The sequence below is a fragment of the Anomalospiza imberbis genome, chromosome 1 (assembly GCF_031753505.1).
Source record: "Anomalospiza imberbis isolate Cuckoo-Finch-1a 21T00152 chromosome 1, ASM3175350v1, whole genome shotgun sequence".
In the NCBI taxonomy this organism is placed as follows: domain Eukaryota; kingdom Metazoa; phylum Chordata; class Aves; order Passeriformes; family Viduidae; genus Anomalospiza; species Anomalospiza imberbis.
Window position 1 is genome coordinate 22,099,374 of NC_089681.1, and position 25,045 is coordinate 22,124,418.

At 36.3% G+C, this 25,045-nt stretch overlaps 1 protein-coding gene across 7 annotated transcripts in view; it reads right to left on the reverse strand.

Moving 5' to 3' along the window:
• The window catches only part of VPS13B (vacuolar protein sorting 13 homolog B), a 431,250-nt gene that overhangs the window by 378,750 nt on the left and 27,455 nt on the right, over positions 1–25,045 (reverse strand). For 5 of the 7 annotated variants that reach the window (XM_068183916.1, XM_068183903.1, XM_068183879.1 and 2 more), the window contains exons 4-6: positions 7,835–7,958; positions 3,564–3,731; positions 2,699–2,880 (exon numbers count right to left, since the gene is read on the reverse strand). In XM_068183916.1, coding sequence (XP_068040017.1) covers positions 2,699–2,880; positions 3,564–3,731; positions 7,835–7,958 — 474 coding nt within the window. The remainder of the gene's footprint in view (positions 1–2,698; positions 2,881–3,563; positions 3,732–7,834; positions 7,959–25,045) is intronic. The other 2 variants (XR_010997092.1, XM_068183911.1) reach the window with 1 other exon arrangement.

The window sequence follows — 25,045 nt, forward strand, 5'->3', positions numbered from 1 at the left end:
TTCTCAAAACCCCTGTACCCTATAAAAACCCCTCAGTTTCCCTAGCTCGTTGGAAGTAAGCTGTCCCTGAACCCTTCACGGAAGATGAAATAAAGATCCTCCGGTGGAACCTCACACAGCGCTCCCCGTCTCTCTCTCCCTGCGTCTGCCCGAGGCACCCCAGCAAGCCTACGAGCTGAAATCACTTCTAAAAGAGCTGAACACTGCTTAAGAGCTGCATATCACTACAACAGCTTGCTGGGGCTAGCCTGTGCCTAGGAGCTCTGCCAAAGGTGCTTGGGCAGGAGGGTGTGCAGATACCCTTCTCACCCTAGAACACCAAGGCAGCCGGACCAACTGAGCCTGACCGGGAACAAAAACAATACACTCCAAACATTGTTCCAAGTGGCCAAGAATGGGGGGAAGAACTAATTCCAACTGCAATGCAGAAAACTGGCTCCTCTGAATATTCTGTTTCAAACGTGCATTTAAGGCACCTTTCACTAAATGAAAGAAAGCTTTGCAGAGACTAAAAATGTTGGCATGAAAACTTTTCCTTCTTTAAAAATTTTAGCTGCAAAACAGCTAAATACTTGAAAATATTTTGAGTATGTGATCATTCTATAATGTCAAAGTCAAACAAGATAAGAAAGGTACCTTTCATTAAGTAAGAGCCGCATAAAATAAAATTATTTACCAAAACTACTGGCTAACATTATATGTATTTTCAACTCCACTTCCAATTTCTAATTGTTGCAGGTGAAAATAATGGAAATTAAACATAATTACATATCAGTGTTGGCCTTAATGCAATCCAATTCAAAAACCATGAAAAATTACTTTGTAAACAGTATAGCACATCCACGGGTAAATAATATTATAGTGGTAAAATCAGTATTTGTATAAATACATGCTAATACCTTCATTTGTGAAAATTAATGAAGTCTTAGCCAGAGTCATAGAGAATGAGTAGTAACATTATATCAGCTGTTTACACAGACAAGATGAAATATGTCAGATGTCAGAATTATGCTATTTTTTTCATTCTCTGACAGAAAAAAGCACATAAACTCCTAAGATATATTTTGGAAATTAAAAATTAATCCTTGCACACCAATTTTCCAAGGCCAGTTGATTTAAAGTTCTTAATAGCAAACCTTTTCTGTGCAGAAGCAGAATAGTATGGATAAGGAGTAAATCTCTTAAGATGTGGAAGGGAAAAAAATAAAAGGATTGCTTTGCCAGAAGCCTCTTTAAAGGCACACAAAGAGCTTATGTCCTAGTGGAGGACAGGAACAGTAAGCAGCATTGTAGGCAATGAATATAATTCCACTGTCAGTGGAACTCAGCTGCCCCACAGAAGATTGACTCATCTCCCTAAAACTGGAGGAAAACTATAATCTTTGTGTCAAGTTAGCTTCCAATGCAGTGTCAACACAGTGAGAGGATTTAGATTATTGAGAGGTCAGACACATGTCAGTGCTGCTACAAAGAGGTGGAGGCAGGACTCACATCCTCAGTCCATAGCAGCTCATCTGCCTTACTGTTGCCTCATCCCATGATGAAATTTACAACATCAGCAACAAAAAGCTTACAACTCTAATCATTTTACGTGTGTTTTGTCACCTCTACAACATGCATTATTTTCATTCTAAAACTAAAATAGAAGCTGAGTGTTCCCAGTTCAAAAGCATACAAAAACATATCCAAGCACTTAAGAACAGTCCTCCTTTGAGAAGTTTTAACTCCATTAAAATTCCCTAAGATTAGTTTAGCCAAAACTTGGTTTGAACATAGTAATTGAAATTATGAAGGTTATTAAAAGTATTCTAGCCCTTATGAAGAAACCAAAAGGTCACATGCCCTGGAAACCTCCTCTCAAGACTTAAAATCAGGCATGCTTTAGTAAGTTAATGACACATAGTATTAAAGTTGACATTAGCAAGAACCTCACAGATTTGGAGAGAAAGATGGAGCACTGCTGGCTTTTGTCCCGAGCTGGAAAATCACTATCCTTCAGTAACGAACCCTTCAGGGTGCTGAAGCTGCAGCAATATCATTTGCAGCACAGGCTCTTAAAAAGTTTTTAGCATCCTCAAATTAAATTTAATTCCATTAATGAAGTTGTTACATTTACTAAGAACAGTTCTTTGTGCTTCAGCTCTATGAAAAAACAGCTATTTCCAATCATTGGCTAAATATTTTAGGCAGGCTCTAAAAAACTGCATCCTGATAACCCACAGAGAATAATAATAACAATAACAAGCCCCTGAACACTAAGAGCTGAGTTTGGCTTGCTAATCCATCTCATGTGGTTCACTGCAGAGTGTCAATCCACTGATGTTTCTTTTTATTCATAAGAGTTGGAGCTACATTTGAAACAATAACTTAAGGCAAAAAAAATCCTTTCCACCTTATTGCAAACACCCTAAAGTATACCACTGGGTTTTTTTTTAATAGATTATCTGCAGACTTTCTTTTCCCCCTTACAATTATGGGGTTTTTTAAACTCCAGGAAAAAATTAAAATATTAGAGAGCATAACTTCCTTTCTTAGGTACATAAACTAACTGCATCATATGAATAAAACACAAGTTAAAAATCCTTAAGCAAAACACAACAGTATAAGCTTTTCATTTTACTTAACATTTTAAAGGATATTTTGAAAAGCCGCAAAACTTCGTAAGTGAGTAGCAAAAATAATTATTTTGGATACCTACTTTAATAATTGATGGCATTTTGGAGTTGAGGTTATCATAAGTAAAATGCAGACGAGTCCTGAAGGAACACTTGTACAGCAGAGGTTCCTGGTAAAATTCAATTTTACCACTAGCATTTCTCTTATCAAGACATACTGTGCAGTCAGAAAAGTTGATCATCTTCCTCAGCACCAGATCAGTGGCTTTTAAAAGAAGTGTGTAGGTTAAAAAAATATATTACATACAAGAACATACAGTTACTGTGCCCCAATTCCACTGCTAGCCAATGTCAGTAAGAGTACCTAGACTTACAGGTGAGTGCTGGCAATACAAGGACTGAAATATTCAAACACTGAAGACCAAGATAATGAATCAGAAGTTGGGGGCTTTTTTCCCCTGAAAATGTGAAGTGAAATGCAACTGGTATGCTGTGCCCACTACTGTGAGCACATTTTACTGCCTCTCTTGCCAGCCTGTTCAGGGTTATAAGATCATCACAAACAAGTGCAATGGAATGCCTTAATGTGCTACTGCTTACTCACAAAACTTGCATAAGCACTCACTGCCAGCAGCAAGCACTAATTCAAATACCGTCACAGGATGGTATCAGGATGATATCACAGGATGGTATCATCACAGGCAAGTTTGAGCAGAGGACAACACATCTGTGATCATACTCGAATGCAGTATAAATCAGTCTATATTATTTCAGTTGGCTCAACAGAATTAAGGTAAGGACAAGAGAAAAAACTGATTGGAAATCAAAACAGACATAAACTGCCCTACTTCTGATAAAAAAGAGCCATTTTTATGAGACTTAATAATTTCTGTATGAATTTAAGAGTGCCTCCACAGTGATACATAAAACTAAGAAATATCTACTCACCAGAGATGTCCATAAATGCTCGATCCCAAAACTCATCCACTGTATAGCATTCGGCAGAAGTGATATTGACTGAGAGAACAATATCATCCTCCACATACTTTAATATGAGATTGTTGATCACAATGTTCACATTATTTACAACACGCCTAATCAAACTCTGTACATAACCTATAAATTAAAACAAATTCTTGGTAATAATAAAGAAGACATGATCAACTCATTTATTTAGTAAAAAATATACTTATTTCAATATATTTATTATTCTCAACTTGAACTCTTTTAAAAAATTGAAATTTGAACAAATTATGCATAATTTTTACCCAAAAATTAACATGACTTAAAACTCCGTAAAATTCTGTGTAGTTGTTCAGTCAACCAGCATCCTAGAAATGCAAGATGCCAGAAAAAATGTTGTTAAAAACTATGAATACAATAGAGCATACGGAGCTAATTAACTTTAAAACTAATTAAGAAAACAGAACACTATGGGCTACTATAGACAAAGAATTTTAACAATTACTTTTTTACTTGAGAGATATTCAGAAATAGGTTTGGAAACGTGAACACCAGGTGCTAGGTTACTTTTCAAATGTGCATATATTATGCCTAGGTGCTCCCTCAGTTTTTTTATAAGTTAACTAAGCATTAACACACCTGGTACTTTCTCATTCTAAAACCTAATATATCCACATCTTGTTCAGTAAGAGCCCTGTGAGGTGTATCAAAACCAATTTCTGTCAACAACCCAAATAGTAAGCACCTGCACTGAAGCCTGTTGGGAACAAATCCATTTACAGGTTTTTTACCACTTACATGTTTTTAGATGTAATGTTATTGGAAAAACCATCTCACCTGGGAATTTACAGTATGTGGCAAACATTCATATTTTTAACAATATTTTAAAGAAATCCATATTTGTGTCTTTCACGTATGCTGAACCTAACTGTGGACCCAATTCACTTGTGCTAGAAAAAAGCAAGCCTTACAATTTCTCTGTTTTTAAATTTATCACATTACACACATACAAAAATATGTTTAATAGACACTATTGAGTTCTAGTTTGGTGACTGTGCTGAAAAAAGCGAGGTAATGATAGAGGCTTAAACCCACAGGCTTCAAGAGCAGTTTTCTGAAACTGCATGAAATAAAACTCCTTTATGTCAACAACTTTAATTCCAATTAAAAATTAAAAAGAACATTAAAACATTGTCAGATAATTAGGAAAATACTTAAGCTGCTACTTCCATTCTGCTCTGCTTTTTCTAGGTATTGATCTTTTTCACATAATTTTTTACTTTAGGGTATGTGGAAGGTTTTACCATTACATAAGTGATTTTCTTGAGCTCTACAACTAAAAATCTGCCCAGCTGACATAGGACATTTTTCCTTTTTTCAGGATTCAAAGTCCTCAATGACCAGAAAGAGGAAATCCAGAAATATAGTCAAATTCAATGTTTTCAGAGCTTAGTACTGTCAGATTTCTAACATAATCTGAATTGTCTTTTTCTGCATATCAATCTAAAACTACTGACAAATATGTGGAATAACTTGTTTTTAAGGATTTTCTGATGCCTTCAAACAGCAACATTTTTAGTTTATATGAACTCAGAAAACCAGACGTATTATTTCAATAATTAAGGGGCATAAGAGACCCATATTCATCACTAGAGTGATGTAAACCAGCCTGTATATAAATAAAAAGCAGCAAAAGGCATTTAGCTCCTTTTCCTAATTTCGGTGTAAAAATATTTTTGCAGACTATTTAACTAGCAACTATAAAATTATAACCAGTTATTTAATTATGATTTCAAAGCAAGCTACTAATTTCATTGAAGAAAGTCAAGCTGTCTCTCCACAGGTCCAAAGCTTTTTCAGTATTTTGCTTTCAGGGTCTTTCAGGAAAAGAGCAACACCATTTTCATCTGTATGTCTTTTTGGCTGAGTGCATAAAGAGAGGAAGCAGAGTTCTATCCTCCAAATAAAACAGGGGTAATGGATTTGCTAAAAACTGTCTATGAAGATATTTCCAAGCTAGTGGTACAGTATATTGTTGGAAGTATCATACAGAAACCAGGTTCCTAATTAAGTTTATCTTCAAACATACTGTAAGGAGATTTTCACACATGAGGAACAGTTTTTTAAGAAATTGTAATTCCTAAAATTCAAAACAAAATAATAAAAACATCAGCAAGTTCATATATAATAAAGGGTTTGTTGATTTTTTCTGTTTTTTTTTTTTTTTTTCAAAAGGGTATTGTTTTAAATACAAGTGGGGAAAAGCAGGTATATTCCTGTGATTTCTAAGAATAACACTATGAGCAACTTTGCCACTGAAATATAGTTTTTCTATGGTAAGTGAATAAAACCACCAGAAAATCTGTAGGGCTAAATTCTTTCCTGAGGTGCAATATAAAGTCCATAAGTATATTTTTTTCAAATTGTCCAGAACCCAAGAGGCTGCACTGTGCATTAAATGCTACAAATGCACTTAATCAAATTAAGCAAACTTAATCAAACCCAACACTCCAAAAATTTTGTATCTCTCTAGTCATGGAATCAATATCATCAGACTCAATACATCTAAATTTAAGTTTAGCAGGAGTCTGTTGTTGCCAAAGCTACATTTTTAGCTAAACTTTGCCTCTGGAGATTAATCTCCAAGGACACTAAAACAAAAAGACAAATAAATCTTAAAAAATCATACAGCACAAATATGATACATGCATCTTCCAAGAGCTTAAAAACAAAAAAACAAAACTAACCAGATGACTCCACATCCTACTAAAATTCAGGATGTACAAATTACATCTTAGGACATTTTACCACATAAGATCTCTATACTAAACGGTGCTATTTATCCACTCAAAAGCAAAACCGAAGCCACCTGTACTTACAACTTTTAATTTTGTTGTTTGAATTTACAACAATACAACCATATTTATACAATTTCACCACATGGAGGTAACTTACCAAAATCCTGCAAATGTCACTGAAGGAAATATATTCATACAATTTTTGAGTAGCCTTTGACTTTTGTTGTTTGCAGATGCGACCCAAAGAAGCGAATTCCACAGAGCTGCCAAAGCTGAAGCGCTGTCCATGGTAGGAAATGGTTTACCCCAGTTCCAAGCGCCAGGAGTTTACTGGATCACAAAGCTCTAAGACAACCTCCAGCCCTGGCTCCTCAAGTAACCATTTCAAAGCAAGATGATACCATGTAGCACATCATATTACACCCACTAAATGTCAATGCTGTATTTTGATTCAAGTCAAGCATAAAGTTTCTGTTAACAAAAACAGCAAGAAAGCCTCACACAAAACTATTGTATTTTAACCTATCTAAAATTACATGACCCAAGACAGCAAACTGCAATTCATTCCAGGACTCTCCAATTTTACTTTTCTGCATGAAACACCTCATATCCAAACTCAGAGGCAATAGCAATCAGACACATAGTTCCTTAGGCATTTTTATATCATAAAATTTCTCCAAGGTCAGCATCCAAACTCCACATAGTTCCTTAGGCATTTTTATATCATAAAATTTCTCCAAGGTCAGCATCCAAACTCCACATTCACATTGAAATTCCCTATGCAGGAAAAAATGGGTGAAAATCTCCACCAGTAGATAAAAGGCTCAATAAAAACCATTATTAAAACATGAGTTTGATGTTTTCAGCCTGAGAAATAGAAGTCTCCAGAAGAACCTTAAAGCAGCCTTCCATTACCTGGAGTCTACAAGAAAGCTGTAAAAGGACTGTTCACAAGGGCATGTATAGATAGGACAAGGGATAATTGTTTTGAACTGAAAGAGGGCAGGTTTAGATTAGATAATAGAAAAAAATTCTTTATTTTGAGGCACTGGAACAGGTTACCTAGAAAAGCTTCGTTCAAGGCCAGACTGGATGGGCCTTTGAGCAACCTGGTTGAGTGAAAGGTGTCCCTTCCCAAAAGCTGGGGGTTGGAACCAGATGATTTTTAAGGTCCCTTCCAATCTAAGTCATTCTACAATTCTATCATGCTACCTTGAACTATAAATAAGTTATGTGAATTTAAGAATTTGATTAAATGGAAAGAAAGGTAATCAGCATTAAACTACATTTTATCGTGATTTGGTTCTATTTTCTAACATACAAGTATTTCACTAACCTTTGCAGTTTGTAAGTAGACAAAAACATAATAGTCTAACTTAAACACTGTGGCCATCTGAATAAACTTCTGTATTTGAGCTACAGAAAAATACCTAACCAGTTTCTGAAATTATGGATTACCTGGAGGTAAATCAGGGTCAGGAGAAGCAGACTGCTGAACTCGTCGTGATTTTACTGCTGATTTCAAGCTTTCTGTGGTACTGCGGTTTGTTGAACTGGAACCACAACTTTCATGGTCTTCCTGCTAGAGGAAAAGAAAGCAATGAAGTCAACCAAACAGAAAGAAAATAAATGTGGGGAGAACTTGGTAAAGGTTCTGAATTTCTGTCACTGTTTTTCCATCAATTCAATCCTGTACTACAGAAGTTGACACAAAACTAGTTGGACAACATTAAATTAATACTTTCACTAACTTTAGTTTCAAAAAGAAACCTGTTATTTAAATATTTATTTGAACTGAACATATTTCTTCTAGCTCCATTTCTGCTGAAACATTCCTTCAGAGACAGAGCCCTGCAGATTACCAAAACAAGTATGAGAAACTACCTAATTGTATGAGCTTATATGCCTACTCATGAAACCACTTCAGATGGTTCCAAGATGTCAGGCTCACATCCTTCCTAATACCACTAATTGAAACTGATTCATAAAGCAAAATATTTTTGCAGACTTCTATAACAGTAAAACATGACCCCAGAAAAGATAAATGTACTGAGGACACCTGCTCCTCTTGAGCTTCTATATAGTTCATTCAACATGAGGAATTCAGAAGCAGAAACATAGCTCATAATTCCAGAATGTGATATAAGCCTTTCAATATGAGATTTGCAGACACATGAAAACCTTAATTAGCTGAATCCAGGATTTTAAATATACCAGTACTATTCGCATTACATTCCAGAATGACAGTTTAACTACAAGGCTCAAGTGTAAGAAAGCCAAGAGAAGTAATGCAAATATTCTTCTAAATGTATTAAAAGTACAGGTTAAAGAGGATGCAAACACAGCTTTTGACCTAAGCCAAATTACTTCAATAGACATAGTCCTTTGCAGAAAAAATTATCTGAGAAAACGAAAAGACCATTTCACTTAAAAAAAAAAAAAAAAAAAAAAAAAAAAAAAAAAAAAAAAAAAAAAAAAAGAAGAGCACTATAATCTTAGTTGGGGAAAAGATAAGGTTAAGGAAGACGCTTTAACTCATTTGGGGCAATTGCATACGACAGACATATTCATTTTAGTCATACGGGAAAGTCGCATTCTACTGCATAAAAACCCCGTAACAGGCGTTGAGAATCAGCTCTGTTTTGAGGGCATTTTTTTGTTTTCTCATCTCTGACAAACTTCTGATACTTTTCATTGGGGAATGCAAGTCTCCTGAAGACTCTCCCTGAACTTAGAACTGTGGAGCAATTTCGTTAGAAATTGCCTTTCACTTTATGGCATACCTGACAGACATAAAGCAAGAGCTTCAAGCTTTGCTTGAAGCCCAGCATGACGGAAGCCTCTTCATCAACATGTATTTTGTAATCAGCAGAACTCAACTCTCCTTCCTCTCCAGTTTACTGAAAAAACTTAGATCACACAATCTAAAATTTTTGAAATAACTTTTATATATATACTCTTTCTTGGAAACTAGTTCACTTGTAGCACAGAAATATTTTTTCAGGTAAGACACTACACAACTGTTCATGTTTTGAACTTGCAGAAAAGCCCAAGCTCAATGAGCTCTGTGGATTTCCTTCTTCCCCAAGTTCACCCATGGATTGCACAGAATGCCGTGCTGCAACTATTTAATGGTCTGATTGGATCTGATAGGACCCAATTGGTCCAATAGGATCACATTACACCGGAATTGTAGTATTTATGTCAGCTACAGAACAAAGATAAGGGGGAAGAAGGGAATGGGGAAGTTCTTTTTCTGAAGTGTTAACTCTATCAAGCCTGATTACATTCAAGTCTAACTTGTCTATCTACATACTGCAATAATTATGTTCAATACATGTTCTCAAAACTTCACAAAATCTATGCAATATTTTTCAGTATTATGGGCAAAGATTAAGTAAGAGTGGTTTAAGCTTTTACCACTTTGAGACCACTAGGAATAAACACTAGCACTTTGGCTTTTGGGGGGGAATGGTTTTCTAAAGGAAAGGGGTGGAGAATCCTTAATTTTAAAACAAAGTCTCAAATCTCAACCTATAAACACATTACATCCAATAAGCTTTTCATATTTCCCTGAGCTACAATTCTGTTGTGATGAAAAACGGCTGCAAATCATTTACACTGAGCTGGATCTAAACACAAGCAAAAATGTACATGTTCCAAAATGGTGCCAAAACACAAAACAAATTTATCTCAGAAATATACCTGTGTGACTTAATCCATATGAAATAACAGGGTACACCTACACTTAAGAAGAATTCAACCTGCCTGACATTTGGAAAAGGGTGGGGCTTTTTTTTTTTTTTAATCTGGGATAACATCCATTCATTTCTTTACAATACACAATTATCAAAAATATTTTAGGGAGCTGCAGGGGTTGGTTTTGAGTTTTTTGAGCATGAACAAACACACCATTTTCCACAACAGCTACTGATATTTTATAGGCCAAATGGATTCTTCAATTACTTGAAGACGATAAGAGTGGCCATGAACTTAAAAAAACTACACTCCTAAGTACACATATATCCAGAAGGTTTCTGTATCTGCACACTTCTGCTCAATGTTAACTTTAAGAGCACACTATTAATTTCTCAAACATGTGGTTGTCTCATAAGCCCAGAAGTAAAACATGTTCATTAAAGAGATGGAGAAAGTTCCAAGGAAACTGCCAAAACTAGCATAATTATGAAACTATTTAAAACTGGAACCAACTAGAGTCACACACTGTGTCTAGATCACAGTGATGTCATCAAAAACACCCAGCCAAAAAGCACTAAAATTACTGCACTCCCATAAATCCACCTCACACCAGATGACAAACATTTAAAAGTTGAAGTTAAAATAGTAACGGGGTTGGAAGGGAGTTACATTCTAAAAGCGCTAATAACTATAGTTATGGAACAAGATTTGATAAACACCCATTCATTTTATCATAAATGACAGTGACTCCAAACAATAGCCACAGCAGTGGAAAATTAAAAATACTCATGATATATTTAGAGAGATAATTTTTAAATAAGATAAAACATTTACAAAAGTATCTTTTCCCACTAGCTTGTATCATAAGTAAAGCCTAGAAAACTTAAATTTGAACAAGAGGTCCTGTTTTGGGGTGTTGTTCTGCAAATACAAAAAATACAATTTTGCACCACCAGGCTCCTTTTTAACTTTTGACAGTCATGTCAGATCCAGTAGCCAGCTGAAATGTTTTTTGAAGCACTGTGGTTAGATCTAGAATTATGCAAGTCATAAGCAACATGTTAAAGACTACTAACTCTACTACCTAGGCTAGTAAAGTTATATTCAAGTTCCTCAGTTAATTTTCTACTGCAATTTAAAACCGTTATTGCAAGGTTTAGAGCAAATTGTCAATTATCAAATTACAACTGACAATACTTGAACACATAACAGATGAGGTTTACTTTGATCTTTCCTAATAAGTGGAGTTTATAATCTTTGTTTATTATTCTTTCCCTTATTCATTATGCTTTCCAAAGTCAAAATAGTTTTCTCCTTAAAAATACATGCTCTCTTTTTAAAACACACAAATCCTACTCAACGTGCAAGATCTCCAAAATGCCTCATAAGCACACTTTACGGGAAAATAATGTTCACTTGGAGATCACTTGGCTATTTATGAAAATACTGTCCCTCTGCTTTCATAAAATCAAGTTCGACAAAGAAAATTGGGTTCTATAGAAATTAAAAAAAAAGAAATTGTTTAAAACCAATGAATATTATGAATTAAAATTTTAAAACCCAAACTGATTCAAACTACCTACTACACAAACTTGCAGAGAGCTCTCCATCCCCATTTTTTCCTTTTCCTCTATAAAATGTGCTTCTTCTCATCCTTTATCGTTTCTAAAACAATAAGCTTAATATCCTTTACAAGTCATTAAAAGGTATCTATTCATATTTCTGTAAAATGTATTTTAAATAGCAAGATGCAAGAACCGGGGGAGTGGAACTTATTTCCCACTAGTGGGCAGTTGGTTATATAACCCACTAGTTGGTTGCCTGGGGCAAGACTAGAACCAACATTCAGGATGTGTTCATTTTAGCAAGGCCTTTGGCACAGTCTCCTCACATGGGCAATCTCCTCATTCACAGACTGGTGAGATATCAATTAGATAGTGGGAGTTCAGTAAAAAAGTGGCTGGACCACTGAGCTCACAGGGCTGTGATTAAGGTGCAAAGTCTAGCTGACGACTGGTTACTTGTGGCATCCTTCAGGGATCAGTACCAAGTCTATGGTATTTTAACATGCACACTGAAGACCTGAAGATGGGATAGAGTGCGTTCTCCACAAAAATGTGGATAGTACCAACCTAGGGAAAGGAACCGATGCCCTGGTGGGCAGGGCTGCTATTGATAGAGTCCTTGAGGGGGTGCAGAAAGGGCTGTCAGGAACGCAAGGAAATCCAAATGTAAACGCTGAGTGCTGGAGTACTGCTGGAGTAGTGCTGGAGTACCCAGGGTAAAGATGAGCTGGAACTGCAAACTAAAAGCCAAACCACTCGAGAGAAGCTTTTCAAAAAGCAATCCAAGGGTCCCAGGTGGCAGCAAGCTGCCCATGAGCCAGCAGTGTGTCCTTGCTGCAAAGGCCAGCTGTGTGCTGGGCTGTATTAGCAAGGGTGGACCCAGGGGCAGAATTCTTCTCCTGCCTTAGCTCCCTGTGAGGCACTGTATGGAATACTGCACCCCGCCGAGGGCTCTCCAAGACCTCCAGAAGCAGATCTACAGAGGACCACCATGGTGGTTAGGGCACAGAAGCAACCTCCTATGCTCTCTCTCAGGGGAGACTCAGATAAATTAGGGTAGTCCAGTCTGGAGAAGGATGATCCTACTGCTGCCTACATACAGCTACATACTGGGAGGGTACATGCTGAGAGAAGTGGGAGCCAGACTGTGTCTGTTGCCATTCATCTTTCCATGGTACAAATCTGAACTGTGCAGTTCCAAGCAGGGCAAGCTGGTTTTCATCATTTGGAGGGTGATCAAGTATTGAACTGGCTGCCCAGAGAGGTGCTAGAGTCTCAGTGCTCGAATTATTCAGCACTTTGCTGGCCAAGCCCTGCAGCAACCCATTCTAATTGGACTTGCTTTGGGCATGAAGCTGGACTAGATCACCACCAGAAACCACTCCACATTGCACTACAATTCCTCTGCAGGTGAAAATGAAACAAAAAGTATTACAAATTTTTGAAAATATTATCCTTAAAATACACAGGTTTCACTAAAATGGTAAGCACCATCAAGATCTTGCTTTCAAAAGGATATCTGGTTCTTTTCCACTGCTATACACTTGCTAATATGCATTACACATAAACAGATTCATATTACACTTCTAACCTCACAACAACACTTCTGCTGGCTAACATAGGTTAAGCACTGCATAGAAATTAGTACAGAAAATTAATTTTATTATTTTTTTAATGAACAGCAAACTAGAAGCATAACACTGAAACAGAGAAAATCCAGTGACCCACATATGACATCTGTACATCTTTTGCAAGATGGGATTTAATAGTCTAGCACACATTTACTTTAAAATTATGTAAATATAGGTTTATTTCAAAACTATGGCAGTGTAAAATATTTAAGGCAATTTAGCCAAATCAGGCTGTGTTCCAATTTTGCAGAATAGTTAAGAAATTCTGCATTACATACAGAAATTATAGGTTCTATATACTTCTAGTACTTTCAAAAGACTATTTGAGATTGCCCACTTTTTTTCCCACTGTAACAAAACACAGTTTTAAATCTTTCCAAATACTCAGAGCAAGTACTCAGAGACTGAGCTCTGTCTTTCTCTATGGCAGACAAGAACATGCTAGAAAGTCTTTTTTTTTCTGCCAGAGTTTTTTTCTCTATTATTTCATGTAGAAACATGTCAAAAAATAAACTCTTAATATTATGTCCCAGACTATGAAAGAGAAATTCCAATGAATTTGAGGCAGAGATCTGGGGAACAGGGCAAATAAACAAGGTTTAAGTCTGGTTAAGCAAAACAAACTGGAGCAATCAAGAACAATTTAAACAAGGTGCCAGCCTCTATTTGCCTCTTGTTGCATATGATCTTGGCTGATGTTAAATTAACAGAAACAACTAGCAGGGATGACCAACAACGCACATTTAAGATACATGCATTAGATGAGGGTGTTACATCCACCTCCCAGTGTTAGCATAAGCCTTGAGTTGATTCTATGTTAGCACAGCACAGTGTGCTCCAAAATAGAGGTACAAATTAAAAATCCACACAAATGCTGTGGACAGGCTAAAAAGCTGCCACAGCAGCCCCAAAGGTAAGCCGGGGAGCTTTGTAAGGCATCTGTTGCACTGATAGCACAAAACATGTGCCATCTTCCAATTGATTTCCAGATAACAAAATCTCCCTGTGATGTTGCTACTGTTTTGATTAGCTGATTATCCAGGCTATTTGAAAGAAATATTCCTTTGTTTACAAGAACAGGAGCTGTCAAGCATCTGAAAGCCCATGGTGATACGGTCATACAGCCAAATATAAATAGAACAGGCTGTTCTCAATAAGTGGTTCTCAGAAATATACACCAATTTCTCAACACTCAAGGCACAGTAACAAATAAAATTACTTTGCAAGTTCTTTTTGAGGGGAGTTGCACAAATATCTTCTTTCTATTGTGTATTGTAAGTTGTATTATAAACTGTTAACTGATCATCTAGTAAAGTTTCTGATACATTTACTGTAGTTTTAAAAAATTATGAGGCCACCTACCATGATGTAAGTGCTTTTTAATAGAAATAAACATCCCAAAATGACTTTTCTGCAATTTCTCCTAGGATAAGCTTTTTGAAGGTTTCATTCTCTCACATTACAGGAAGTTTGTGCAGTGCTTTGCTTGGAGGAATAGGGGTGGGGTGGTGCTAATTCTGTAGTGCTATTCTGCATTTAATATCAAACAAAGTGAAGCCTGACCCATGACTAGAGCTCTCAAAGCTACATAAAAAACCCAAAACCAATCCAAAATAAGAAATATTACAGTAGCCACTGGCAGCTATACTCAAAATTCAGCATCACTGTAGAAGCAAAGATGGAAGGGATAATAAAGTCAATCCTGAAATGTTTGCTACACAAAGTCACAGTGCATAGAACTCTAACTCAGTAACTCTCAAGGTTGACTGAAAGGAAAAGTCAAGAAGAAAGACATAACAGAAGGGTGAGCTTCTTCAGCAAAACTGGTAATGTGGGCTGAAATGTGTCATTCTAGCCCATATACTCTCTGTGACTGAAAATGAGAAAGCAGAGTGACTGAAACAGTTTAATACTGAAGGACTGGGAGAAAAGAGTGACAGAAAATACACTCAGGAGAATAGACTGAAACCTAAGAGAAGTGGCCCACATTTCTATTCTCTTCTCCAACTCAGGTTCGGAAACATGCAAATATAATAAAATTAAGAGTGATAAAAGAATGGATATCAATTTCAAAAGTCTGTTGAAAATTAAATCAGAACAAAATAGGATTTATATTTGAAGTTCAAATCATTTATCTCCATACATGAAAACTCCAGACCAGTCTGGACTGGAGTTCCACTGGACTGACTGTTCCACTGTCATCCAGTCTAACACACAATTTGGGGCCTATTAGAGGAGCATCTCACCCTCTTCCAGGTCCAGCTACTGAACTGGTCAGCACTACAACAAACATGCATTTTTATTACACCACCTGCTTACATTTTCGCGTGTGCTGTTTTGGAAGACACTGTACCAAAGACTGGACATACTCTCATCCTTGTTGCAGGTACCTTGAAATATTAGGAATGGCTGAGAAGTAGTTCTCTAGGATTTATCAAGTCTGTTCCTGCAGTATTCACCACAAAATCAAAATACCATTGTACACATGGCTCAGTCACATCACTGATTCATTAAACAACACCTGGGAACCATTAGCAAAAGTTTGTTCCATTCAAGCCATACTCTCTTCCACCTGCCAGAGGGCTAGCACTGGTTTCCAGCACTATTTCAACTGGCCCCAGACTTCACCAAGACATCACTTTCCTTTGTGGTGTTAGATGATTGATGGTATTTGTTTCCCTGCACGGTTCTGGTGGGTTGTAGTTCTCTGCTTCACACTTTCTTTAGAGGGTATTTTCCCCTAACACATTTCCTACTGGATTTTATTAGAAAGCCAGACCCCATGTGCAAGATTTCTCTCCACCAAGCACCTGCCAAGGATGTAGTAATAATTTTTATTACAACATAACCTTGCCACCCACTTCCTCCAGAGAAAGGTAGAATACTGTCCAGACCAAATTTTCTCCTAATCCCAAACACTACTGAACAGCAGACCTACAGCAGGGTCCCAGCAAATTGAGTAATCCTCAGCTCTCAAATTTCCATCATCACAATAAACCTCTGATATATAACAGTGAAAGGCCTGAGGCACAAAGCTTTGCCTGAAGCACTTGCTATCCAAGCAAGCTCTTTTCAGTGCTGAGCATCAATTGGCTAATGCTTGGCTTTTGGCAGGTGCTGGTGATGGAAAGAGAGCAAAGAGGTAATGAAATGGCAATGAATTTATATGCCAATGTCAGAAGGAAGAGTATAACCACTAGGGTCCCTCCAGCTGCTATTGATTTTCACAACTGGTTAGGTTATACTCACAGTGACTAATTCTCCATCAAAATTGTTTAAAACTAGCTAGTATGTTCAAAGTGTCATGGGGCGGTGCAAAAGAAGAAGCAGAGAAGACTGAAGAAAAAGCCATGCATGTCTGGTTTCTTACGATTTCAATCTTAAAACCCAACACAACTGAAAAGCATTTGGGGCAGAGATTTTAGCCTAGCAGTCCTTTCTTCCTCAGTTATTGTCCAAGGTAAGTCCAAGCCAAATTTGTGCTTGTGGCCATTCTTCACAGAATCCACAACAGGGATTTTTTTCCCAAGGTAGTACTCTTCAGGACATTTTTTGCCAATACAGGAAGGTTCAAATAGAAAGATTTTTCAGCCACAGGCACAGGAAGACTGAACCACTGCAGCTTTCACTGCATTCTGCAAATTCAGAACTATGGGCATTTCACTGAAGAAAAAGTGATATCTCAGCATAAAATACAATCTACAGAAGGAAACTGGAACACCAACATAACAGTAATAAAAAATTCTTCTTTTCAAAAACTAAGCACAATCTTTACAAAAATAACAGTAATGGCTTTCTTAGTGCTATGTTAAGACAAAACTTCATTTTCTAACTTATTTCCAATAGTTCTTCTCACATATGCTTTTCATGTATTCTATGAACATGCGTGTAACACTATGTAATTGTATTCATTCTATGTATGAATATTCAAACAGCTTTAAGAAATTAAAATCTACTGAGCATAACTACATCAAATTTCAGATACTTCCACACATGTCTGAAACATAATTTCTCTTAAGTTACATTGTTTTCTTGCCAGCTGATCAAATTCTAAACACGGAAGTCTAGTTGAGAGCTTCATCATTTAGTTGTCTCAAGGAAAACTTCCATATAATTTCCCCAAATGCTTGTCTATAAACTTTCAAGTACGCATTAACAGCTCTGCTGTATTTCCAACAACTCACTTACAAATTTGTACTTGATTTTTATCCTTTCTTTTTAAGCTGAACTTCAGACACCATGATGGAGAAGAACAGATTTTTCACAAAATGTAATTTATCAATTACATCTTATTTAAATAACATTATTTAAAACTATTGGACTGAACTACAAAGCTGGCTGAATGGCTGCAAAAACTTGGTAGTTAATCAATGTTAAAGAGTACACATAAGAGCAATTTACTCAAAACATATAGTTAGAGATTTTCTACTTATAATCAGTCTTTTCTTTTGCAATTGTCAGTCTGTAATGTGTAGAGCATTTCAGAGAACTTATTGCTGTTTATAATGCTCTGCTTTTTAAGTAGAAAAGCTTTTGAAACATTAACTTAAACCTAAATAAACAGTAATTTATCTTCTAAACCAGCCAGCAGTCTATCACACCAAACCACCAGAATGCTATATACTAAGTCAAGTGCAGCTGTCAGCACTACACTGTAAATGTTGCAAAGTTTTACAAAAGATGTCTATATTATAACACTTAATTTTTTTATCACATTGGTTAATTTAAAATACAGTGTGCCTCCTGTCAGGCAGCATGGACTCTATACCAGGATTCAACATTTGTTATTCTTTCCACTGAATACCATGCTCACATCACTTCCTTACAGAAATCTGAAAGTTTAGAATTCAAATATGCATTTCTTAATACTAACTAAAGGGATGACTTTCAACATCAAACAAAAACAAAACACCCTCTTCCAAATCTGTGCCAATCATTTAGAATGGAAAATATTTTTCATCTTTGGTCAAAGTTGCAATGAATAAGGACAGGTTTAAAACAAGGTAGGAAAGTGAGTGTCAGAAAGAAATGAAGTTGAGTGCCCAAGGGAACAAATTACAAACATTCTGAAAGGAGCTAGAGAGACAGGACTGTTACTGTTTGTGCTCAACTGCAACTCCAGCCACGTGCAACAGGAAGAAATTAAAAACTGGACAACAGGATGGAGAAATAAAATTGAAAACAACTTGGGGAAAAAAATATGTATGTGGGAAAGTGAAAAAGCTTTGGAAATATCCTCTAATCTCATATAATGCCAAGAAGGAAAGCTCAGGGAACATTTAAGAAGAAAATACTGTATCTTGTTTCAAATCAAAACATGGAACAATATTTGTAACAAAACTACTTAATACCATCACCCAAGAAATAAAAAGTTTAGAAAGAACTTAAACTCACAAAAATATTCTCTTAGATCATTAATTCTTTGTTATTTTATCTATTAGTTTACATTGTGAGATCTGTTTTACAAATTTAAGTTTGACAAAAGTAATTACAAGAAACATATCATTCAGTCATCAACCCATTGAGGTTTCAGTAACACTTATTTTACATTGTATACACTGGTTACAGTGGTGGATAGTTGTAGCACCTTCAAAAACTAACCTAAGGTGTACTATTCAAAATTCTATGAATTCCTGTAAGTGCAATTGCATTCACATCAAACTAAAAGAGAGCTTTTCTAGACTGATGCTTTTTATCTGCAGTCCTGAAGAGCAACAGGTAATTTCATTAGTCAGAAGGCAAATCCCTCACCTTCTAAGTATTTCTGTAAACTTTAGATAATACCAATAATTTAAGGACAAGGACAATCGAGGATCATGCACCTATTGCAATCACCAAGGGATCACATTCATGCTTTAGCACCCTCCTGTGGCACAGACCATGGCCCTTTCCCTCCTGAATCCACCATACACAGACAGACACCCTCCATTTGCTCTATCCAGGCAGGTCTCCTCACTATTCTCTTCTTTCTCCTTCTCCCTCAAACCACCTGCAGACCAAATCTTTACCACAGAGTAAACTGAACAAAGTTGGAAACTGCAACTATCACTTCTGAACATGTCTTACATACCATGAAAACAAATATCCAAATAGTGTTTGAAAAACTATGTTTGTTCAACAAAAAGTATTGACACACAGATTTCTAAAGTGTTCTGGAAACGTAAGGCTCTAAAACACATCACTTTGAGTCATGCTTTATTCTGAAATCTTGCCAAAGTCGTCAAGACTGTTATGGGAGGAACCCAAGTTCATAATTCGTTGAACAAAGAGATTAAGTATTTGTTTTGTACTTTATAAGAAAAAAATGCATCTAGCTTTCATACAGTTAACAGGCCTGAACATTTTTATTTCCAAATTTCCTGGCAAAGAAAGCAGGATGCACAGAACCACACACCTCCACTTCACACTGAACAAATATTGAAGCATTGAGTGCCTAAATAGTCCTTTGTGTGTGAGTCTCAAAATCAGATTGTAAGCAGTAATAAAAGGTTCAAAGAAAACTGCATATAAAGGAAATTACTACAGGACATGATTGTGGCAATGTATCTTACTGATATGAGTCTTAACACAGTCACACAAGGATTTCTAAATATCCATGTTTTTAAATATACTGACTGTGCTCCCTACATTGTGACTTTCTGTATTTCTGGAAACACCATGTGGCAGTTGGAATGTCATCCTAATCCTGCTTCCTCTGTGGAAGCACACAGGCATATTCATATGTGGGTAAATACTTGTAACAAATGATGAAAAGCAGTTTTTTATCCACACGTATTTTTTTTAAGCTATCCTATACTCCAACAAGCACTATAATTAAAAAATACAGTTTAAGCAGAAAAAACATATAAAAATTAATTTAAAATACAATTAAAGAGTTGCAATTTCAATGCGATGGATAAAAAAATAAGATGCAATACTGGAGATAGACAACCTATGGGGTCCAGCAGCTTTTTGAAAAATAAGGTAGTAACAACATTGATGAAGAAAAAAAGAGTAATTCTATTATAAAGCCAAAGGTTCATCCCAAATCATGATACAGGGTATTTAAAAGTTATCAACTGTATGTACAATTTTATATTTTTCATTAAAACTCTAGATGACAAAAAAAAAAAACACAAACAAAGCCTACTCACAGTACCATCATTTAACTCCTTATAAATCTTTATGCCATAAATGTCAAAGCCAAACTTATCTACAAATTTAAGTTATGAATACTTCATACAGATACACAAATGCAGGTTTACCGAAGTGTCTTTCGCAACTAAAACTTAATATATTAACATAAAACCCAAGGATACTTCTACTCTTCTCTTGTGGCTGAATTATAATCACATTATGTGCACACTTGCCTATCATAAACCCTCTGCTCCTATTTGAAAATTCACTATATTACAGTCCTTAATTACTTTCAGAAAAGATTATTTCATTACAGTATTTTGGCATCAGAGTTGTATATAAATATTAATGTACACACAGTATATGTATATATGCTTCTAGCCAAGCCAACACACAGCTGCATATGAGTTTCTGTGTGTATACTTACATATTTATAAACTTTTGTTTCAAGTGTCAGATATTCAATATCATTATCTATTAAGACATTGTTTTACAACTTCTTCCATGAACAAAATGTCCCATAACTATCTCCACGGACAAAATTCACACTACAGTTTTTCTCCTAGATCCAGTATGCAAAATAAATTTAAGAGAAGAAACAGAGAGATCCCAAATACAGCACATTTTTTACAAGTAATCGGTGTTCCTGTAATCAGCTTCGCAAGATACTGTATGAATGCTTTTGGTGAGAAGTATTAAATAAGTGATATTTGTCCATGGTATTTACAGTGTTCTACTTAGCTAGAGAAAAAACTTTGTATTTAATCTGCTGCAACCAACATCCACAACTTTTCATAGTTAACCCTGTAAATTAAAGATCTTCACCTGGTTTGTTTTTTCCTGTAAGTGAACTTACACTTCACATGAAACATTCTCCTGCCTGATCTGGTTTATCAAGTATATAGATATTTTAGGGGTTTTTTTTGGTCTAGTAAACAAGTGCTAAAAACATACAATTAAAAGCATATTTATTAAGAAAGAATTGCTTGATTTAGAGAACCAAGCAGAGCTCAGATTTTTCTTTTAAAATGCAAACCATCTTCACCACTACATCATTTTAGGTCAATCAGAACCAAAGCGTATTTGGATTTTCAATAATATATTCTTCTTGTATCAGACTGAAGATTTCTTATGCTCCAAGCACAAAATCTCTCCAAATCTAATAGGCATGATGTGACATAGCAGAAGACTAAACAGATTTCTTAGTTTGTCCATGATAGGGCCAAGTGGGTATTTTTTTTCTAGAATAAAAGCTTTGCACTGCAATTACGTGCTAAAGATGAACATAGCAGCTTTTCATTTTTTGAGAGTCTTGATCAACTTAAATCACTGATAATATCAGTTACCTCGGATTGGTATGTTGAAATAAGGTGCACAGCACTAATTTTCAAGGGGTCATATCAAGACATTTACAGACAGAAACCATTTTCATTATTTACACATTCCTAGAATCAGAAAAGATCTTGAAAGTGGACACATAGAAAAAGCTGGGAATCACCACATTTCAAGGTACTGCACCTTATCACTCTTCCCTTATCAATTCTGATTTACAGCTGCAGAAAGCAACCACAGAGAGTAAATCCTGGCAGAGTAGCTTGGGGTCCTCCCTAGAGGGAAAATGACCCAAGATGAGAGGAACATTTCTCTTACACAGAACACCTGCACACTGTAAGTTTTTTGAACAAGAATAAATCCTCACAAAAATATATTAACCAACTCTAAACTCAACTTCTGAAGTCCCAAAAATTGAAAGCCTACAAAAGGAATTTTTGCTGACTGCTGCATCAGCAGCATAGAGGACAAAACTGCAGGAAAGAAAGATAAAGCACTGAAAAGTAGTGGGATTTTTCAGTTGATTGAGACAAAAACTCCAAGAACTGCTTTTTGAGTCTAAAATTTGGGTATGTTCCACACAGCTCTGAGGAAACAAATATGCAGAAATAGATGGTGCACATCACATCCCAGAGGACTTGAGCAGCACCAGCATACTCATCACTTCTTTTCTGATCTCCACTACCTTTATTCTCTTCCTCACTGCTCCTATGCAAGTATTACACTTGGTTTAAACACTCTGTTATGCTAAATCCACCCAGGCACCCATATTCATACAACCAAAAGATATATAACTCAACTAATATCAAAGTATACATCAGCCACAGACCACTAGTCCAGATGAGTCCTTTCCTAGTTTTACTACTGTTAAAATTGTCAAATTAAGGTGTTCCAACCTCTGGGCTAAGCTCAGAACACAAAATGTTCCTCCCTTTCTTAATGTCAGGAGGGAAAAGTGGGAAGTACACTATTTTTGCCTTCCACATTATAGTTTCATGTTGTTCCCCTGCTGCCCAGAGCACCAGCCCTGTGGCAGTATATATATCAAAGAGAATCATAAAATCAACATGAGGGAGTTTTCTCTTATACTTCCAAATATGCAAGGACACGTTCCGTTTCCTAGGGCTGCTTAGCCCACAAACATCCTGGAAAAGTTTTTTAAAAAATGCTTCATAAGTCTACCCAAGAGATGCTTTTAGGCACCAGACTAATTTTTTGGGTGTCGTATTTTAGCCCACAGAAGAAATATGAGTTAGGTAATCCTTTAGATCAGTGAAAATTAGTTCAATTTATAGACATGTTCTTGTAAGGAAATCAGATGAGATGATGAAAAAGCTCCTGCTGGTGATAAAACCCTATTCATCCAGGATAGAAAGAAGCTTTTTCCGTAATTTATTCCATTATTTATTTCCATATTTATTCCATAATTTATTTCCATTACTTATTCCAATACTGACTACTGAATAGTGCCCAAAAAAGAGCCAAAAAATGAACAGATGATCAGAAATAGAAATAAGCTACCACAAGGATGACAAAATACAAAGGAAAATGAAAGCAAAATGGTAGAAACAAAAAGGAAGGTACTTTTTAAAAACAGCATCTTTAATGCGAAAAAAAGAAAAATACAGCCTTCAAAGAGTGCAAGCCATAACATGGCCAATCCCTTGGCTTAATCTAAGAAAGAAAAAAAAATAACAAACCAGTAGACATTGCCCATAATCTCTGATATATCTCTTTTGCTATGTAAAACTCAAATGTGTGGTTGTCTTTCTATAGGGATCAGAATTTACCAAGTGGCTTATGATACATATGATATGTAAGTTTACTGAAATAGTTTGGAAGAAGTTATGAAAACTGGTCTCTGAACAACAGCCAAACCAAGGAGCATGAGAAAATTCCCATTAACATCTTGCAGCAATACTTCAATCAACTACAAAATACCAAGTGGAACCGTACACAGTGGTAGATCTTAGTTCCAGCATTATTAAATGGAAAAAGAAACCTCACCCACATTTGAAAGTAAATTTTAATTTGGCATCTGAATGTAAAAGTATGTCCAATAATATATTTTGATCATATAAAGACAATTACATACACAGCTATTACTAGATACGTATTAAATACTGCAAGACCCATAAAAGTTATTGGAAACAGGTTTTTCCCCACACTAATGTACAGTAATTTAGATGACTACCTTTTAAACCATCTTTATATCCCACAGCACAATGTTCAGAAACCAGGTGCCAGTGTGCACCTCAGATACATCAGGAACAACTGGATGTAACAGAACCACATGACAATGTAAGTAGAAGAAGCTATGTTAGAGCATTTCAAATAAGCAATGAAAAGTATTTTTGTTACCTCTACATATAGAGCAAGGTTTGGGTTTTCTTTTTCTCCCTCCTGCTCCTTATTTCTGAAGGAAGGGGCTTTGTTTCTCAGGCAAAAGGAGCCTGAGTTTCTGAGTCATTCTGCCCCACGTTCTTACTTTTCAAGCAGAGTTTGGGACACTCTCCAACTCAGGGGGCAGGTCAGCAGTGGGGGGAAACCAAATTCAGTAAGCTTTTTGCTGAAATCCATGCAGGTGGATTATTGTAGCAATATTACAAAATACCACCATGAGTGTATAACAGCAGCTTGTTATGAGATATTCAGTAAAACATTTTATTGAATAAGAGTACAACAAAACCAGCTACAGCAATCCATCCTCCCCAGAGAATCATGAAAGTACCTGCTACCCACATGGTATTCTGTGTAAATGCCACCAAGTACAGAATTTAAATAGTTAAGTACTTTCAAATAAATCTTTGGCCAAGCAAACTATTGGTTTCAGAATTTCATTAAGACCAATTCATATCACAGCAACAAAACACACTGCGTAAAGCTACTGAACTACACAAGTTCTCACAACTGGAGAAGCTGCTGGGCCACAGACAAGGTGAGGGAAGAGTCACAGAGAGCAGAGGTGGCATGGCCAGCCTTGGCAGACAAGGACATGGCAGACTTCTCAGCAGCTACAGTAAGGGCAGTGAAGCTGCAGCCCTGCTGTCCCCAAGCTGACGCCCTACAGTGACAAGCAGCCTTCCACACACCCTACAAAAGGCAGTGCCTGGCCCCAGCTAGAATGAGAATGAGAATGAGGTGTCCACCCAGCAAACACTGACAGGAAGCTAGCTGCAACAGAAGAGCCTCTAAGATCCAGAGCCTTGTCTCTGGATTCCTATATGCACTAGAGACTAGTTTCAAAACTTGATAAGCTCATCAGTTTTATTAGGGACTTTTTCCAGCAACTTACATATAGCTAGAAGATTGTCTCAGCTGCTGTT